General features: G+C 38.1%; 1 protein-coding gene across 1 annotated transcript; it reads right to left on the bottom strand.

Annotated features, from left to right (window-relative positions):
* Positions 1-495: 495 nt before the first annotated feature.
* LOC133990014 (gap junction delta-4 protein-like) lies at positions 496-2225 on the bottom strand. The gene is made up of 2 exons (XM_062428188.1): positions 2162-2225; positions 496-1640 (listed from the first exon to the last, which is right to left on the bottom strand). The coding sequence occupies exons 1-2, from the start codon at positions 2223-2225 to the stop codon at positions 496-498; spliced, it is 1209 nt and encodes a 402-aa protein (XP_062284172.1).
* Positions 2226-5206: the final 2981 nt, after the last annotated feature.

Here is a 5206-nt window from a genome sequence, read left to right as displayed (position 1 = left end):
TAATTATTTATACATTATAAAAGATGAATCTTTTTCTTCAATCAGTCATGCAACAAGGAAAGCTATACATGAGTTTCATCACATGAAACCTTGCATTTTCAAAAATTAGATAGAAATTGAGAGAAGATGAATGAACCTGATGAATGGATCTAACAACCACTGTCTTTTTAGCTGCTTTTTGACTTTCACTAGCTCTTGAGAAAAATATCTGACTTTTTACAGTGGATTGCAAAAGCAACATTTATAGCGTGCTAGATTTTCCACGTTCTTCACGAGCTGCTAACAAGTGGCTAACTTTGTCTGCCATTGATCTTAGGTATGTAGTGTAGTGCCTGCTGCAGCTAGAAACAAAGTTTATGAGGGCAGAATTTCAGAAAACCAAAATTGTATCTATTGTTAGTATAAAACAGAAACAACAACAGAATAACAATACATTCAATGAATTCATGCATTACAAAGCTAAATATTTGGGCTTCTTTTCACCTGTCCTCTCCATTACACCCATGCCCTCTTGTCTTGAGGAGATTCACTGCTATCAGACTGTTGGCTTGAGTTTGCGCTCATTGGGGTGTACTGGCTCAGCTTTTTGACACCCATGGGTGTAGGCATCCCAGTGTTTGGTAGTGGTTCCCTCTCTGAGCGAGGAGCCGGTGGAGGTTTCAGGTGACTCTGGAGGACAAAGTGAGTTGGCGCCAAAGAGCTTATGGGAGAGGGTGAGCGGGACATTGCTGCCTTTGTGTTTATGCATTTTAGACTCTTCTCATTAGCAGAAATACCTGTTTTAAAGGTGGACCCATTTGAATGAAGAAGTTCCCCATTTGGCACAACACCAGCAGTGTGTTTTTCATCTCTAAAACCATTGTGTGAACTTCCACCTGGGCTAGTTCTCCTGCTTAAAAGGACATTGATGTCTTCAGATGCAGTTGTCGTTGTAAAAACACTGCTTTGCTCTCCTTTACTCATCTCCTCCATCAGCATCTCCCTCTTCCTCCTCCATCTCATCATCGCATTCATGGAGCTCACCAGGTCAACCAGACTCAGTAGTACAGACAAGGTGGTGACGCTTAGCATGAAGTTGAGCATTAAAGTCTTCTCGGTAGGTCTGGAGATGTAGCATTCGATCCCAGATGTGCAGGGAGCCTCGTGACAGAGGAAGGTCTTTGGAACAGACAAACCAAAGAGAAAAAACTGGCCTGCACCGAAAACCATCTCTAAAATTATCTGAAAAATCACAACCAAGAAGTAAGCACTGTAGAAACGTGGCGTTCCCCATTCAGGCATGAGATCATGAAGTGGGGCTTTATTCAAGGACTGTTCTCTTGAGGAGCTCGAGTTCTCCAGGGTGAAAGGCGAACCTCCCCGATTCCTGTCGCAGTAGAAAACTCCAAAGTAGGAATATGGTAATAATTTATGCATGATGTAAATTGCAAACATCAGATGTGGAAGACAGAGAAGAATAAGGTGTAACAGCCACAGATGGAAGATGGATACAGGTGCAAATACATCAAAACAAACATTCAAGCAGCCTGGCTGGATGGTGTTGCAGATAAATCTCTCCTGTTCATCGCTAAAGAGGGTGAAACCAGCCAGCAAGAGGACCAGCAGACGTAAAACCAGCATCAATATCCACCAGGTTTTGCCTGCAAAGAAGAAAAGATGAGCAAGTACTTCCCATTATAATGATTGTAGGTCAATGAATTGAGAAATATGGTGGAATTTAAGTGAATCAGTGGGGAAAGTACGTGTCTTTGCAGAACCTGATAACATTTATTAATTAAAACTAAATTGGGATGCAATGTTTTTTGAGTATGATTATAAAAAAAAGACAATGGAAAAAATGTTTGTTTGCAGATACATTACGTTGTATTTTTTAAATTAAATATACAAATATCAATAACATATTGAAAAATATGAGGGACATTTTTCAAATAACAACCATGTGATTAATAAAACATTTATATTCATGATTTTAAGATGAAGTCAAGTCCATTCTTATTTATATTGCTCCATATGAAATCTGTACAGCACAATATGTCCTCTATCCTTAGACCCTCGATTTGAAGAAGAAAAAAAACGTTAAAAGAGAAGAACAAAAGAGGAGGAAGAGAACAGAGGATGAAAAAATGAATTACTCGAGTAACTAACTTTAAAAGAAACTTACCAATTAAGGAAACATTATGACTGATAGTGACAAAGAGTAGATCTGCTGCTCCCATCATCTTCATTGTTCAGCACAAACCTTGATCCCATAAGAAAATAACCCCCCAAAAAATACTTTTTGAAAGTGAAAAATCCAAATGGACTTGAATTTGTAGCCAGGAGAAGTCCCTGTGTTCCTTTCCCCTTCAACACAGCTTGCCACTAAATCCAGTCACCTCTAATGTTCTGTTACTGCTTCTCAGTCTGTGGAGGCCAGGACCTGTAGAGAGAGCTATTCTTACCAGGCTGCCATCAAAGCATTGTTGGGATGTCGAGGTGCCAGTCCTTGCTGGAAGAGTGCAATCATTATGATCATTGATGTCACACAGGACACAATTATTAAAATGATTCATGTAACATCAATTTGTATTGTTGAGCACATTTGCAACAGGTCATTTTAACAGAACGTGTAAGGTATTGAGTTCTTTTGTTGTCTTTTGAAAAAATGATTTGAAAGAAAAAAACAGCAGGACCACAATATAGTAGTGTACTATGACTATTGACAGAAAATCCTAAACTCACAAAAGTAACCTGGGAATGAAGAAGGAAAAGTTGTACCAACCTCTAATGAATCTTGCATGACTCAACACACTGCCTTCAAACAGAGTTAAAATTAAAGTAAAGCATGTACTTCTTCCCAAATAACAAAGTTCAATAGCATGGTGCAACTTACGACTCCACCTGGTCAAACACATTTTCAGTGTACAATGAAACAATTAAAGCAGTGTACATTGTCTGTGGCCTGTTTGGAAGCAGGTTTTCCAATCTACAAGCTAACATTTTGACTATTATCTTACAGTCTACAATCATACAATGGGTCAAGACAAGGAGCTGTCTTTTTATCTTTCTTTAGGAGTATACTTATTGAAGCCAACTTCCATGAATCTGTTATTGTGCCTGCCAAATCATCAAGTGCCGGCATTGGACATATTACAGGCCAAAAACTTGAGGGGAATGCTGCATTAAGTTTAAATTGATCTTCTTCTGAGGAAAAATAAATATTATCTTCAGTAAACCCAGAAAGCTGGTGGCAGTGAGGCTGAAGAGGCGAATGATAGCCACGAGGCTAACGTTACAGCTAATGCTACTAGCCAAGAAGCAGCAATTGTCACTGAAGGAGCCACCAAAGAGAATAATGTCAAAAATAGTGAAGACGGTCTGCATTTAACCCCATCACCAGGATTTGAACCCATAGCAACTTCTGTGGAGAACATTATTAATGATTTAGTTGAGTCTATTTATTTGGAGCCAGAACCTAAAACAAAGGCTGCTGGACATGAAGGAAAGGTCAGAGAGAGTGTCACGGACCCTGTGACCCTGCTTGTTGTGTCAGACCAACAGTCTAAACCCCTGAGTATTTGATTTGCTATCATGAAAGACAAAGCTGCAAAGCCGCAAAGCCGCAAATCTCACAACGCAGAAGCAGCAATTAAGAGGGGAAAAACAAACTTCAGGCACTCGTGTGTGCAGAAGGAACAAAAAAACTTTAGGATTAGGATAAAAAGCCTATATTCAAAAACATGACCGGTTTCGACCAAAGGGAAACTTTATGGATTTTAAAACTTGATGCAATGGTACATCCTGGTCTAAATGAGGAGATTGATTACACACCCTTTTTATGTAATGTGGAATTTCATCACAAAAACTAATGTTTCATTGTCTAGAGGGTCACACATACAGGCCTCAATTCCTGTACAGATGCATTTGAATCCATAAAATTGAATATTGTTTAGAAATGTGTTGATATGGTGCATGTGATTTTAATGTTGTTATTGATAATTTCCATGAAATTGGTTAAATATAAAAGTGTGGTGGTATAATGTATGAAGTTCAGATGTTGGTTTAATCTCTTTTTTTCCCATTTTTGTGCAAGATGCCTTTTGAGTACTTGGGTAGCCGTGCCATCTTTAAGAGGACTTCTCATTGCAGTCAAATGCTGTCACAGACCTTTAAAGTTGTAACTGGTCAGTTTTAGTGAAATGAGCCATTTTGCCTTTTTAACGTAACCCTAAAGTTTTTTCTAGTTCCTGCTCCACAAGAGAGCCTGAAGTTTGTTTTCCCTCCATGAGATTACCCTCTTCTTCACCTGTTTTTTTTTTTTCAGCCTTATATGGTGAAGACAGTCTTTGAGCACACCACTACTCTTTTTCACACGTTCTGTAACTGAGGAATGTTTGAAATTATTGCCTAAAAGGAACTGACTTTTTTTTTGTAAGAGTTGCGGAATAATTTTCCTACAAGCAATTCAAATCATTTCAGCTCTGTTAAATGTGCCTTTCATGTGCCTTTTGTGGCAGTGTGAAATACTTAGTTGCTCCTGTGGAAAAAACACTGTAGTTTCTACAAGAGATATTTCAGTCTTTGATAATGATTGGCAATACCTTTTTAAAAACGTGAAACATGACAAAATCTGTAAGTGAAAGAAACGGGAAGGGACAATCTGCGGAGTTAATGAGAGCGTGACAGTGTGTTCCCTGTCAATTAAGGTTTAGATCTCAATAACTAACTCTTATCAGAAATATATTTACAATTTTAGAGAGGGTAGGCTTGTAGCAACATTCTGAGGTATATGTTGGAGTGACTTATCTAAAAGAATTTCTGCTCTGCACTGTCTGATCACTTGACACTCTGATGAGCTCTGAAAACTGCTGTAAAAGCCCTCATTTTGGACTTAAATTGCTCCAAAAGTACAAAAGGTATCGCAACACAGAACTCAACCTCAAAAGACCTTTTTAACATTTGAAATTGGGTCTGTATAGGATAAGGGATGTCTGGGAAGTTGAGTTTCAAAGTGACAAAGCTTCCAACTCAGTTGAATAATTCCTCCCATAGATTGCCATTATAAAGTTTGATTGTTTAAAAATGAATATAGGGAATAAGCAAGAACACATTTTTTCATGCAAGTCCATAAAATATAAAGAATGTAGAATAAAAAATGCAGAATAATCAAAAGTGAGAAGAACAAAGTTATTAGTTAATACTATAAACAATTATTAGACAAGGGAAT

The sequence above is a fragment of the Scomber scombrus genome, chromosome 11, assembly GCF_963691925.1.
Source record: "Scomber scombrus chromosome 11, fScoSco1.1, whole genome shotgun sequence".
Taxonomy (NCBI): Eukaryota; Metazoa; Chordata; class Actinopteri; order Scombriformes; family Scombridae; genus Scomber; species Scomber scombrus.
The sequence above is the reverse complement of the archived record's forward strand: the minus strand, read 5'-3'. Positions and strand labels throughout refer to the sequence as shown.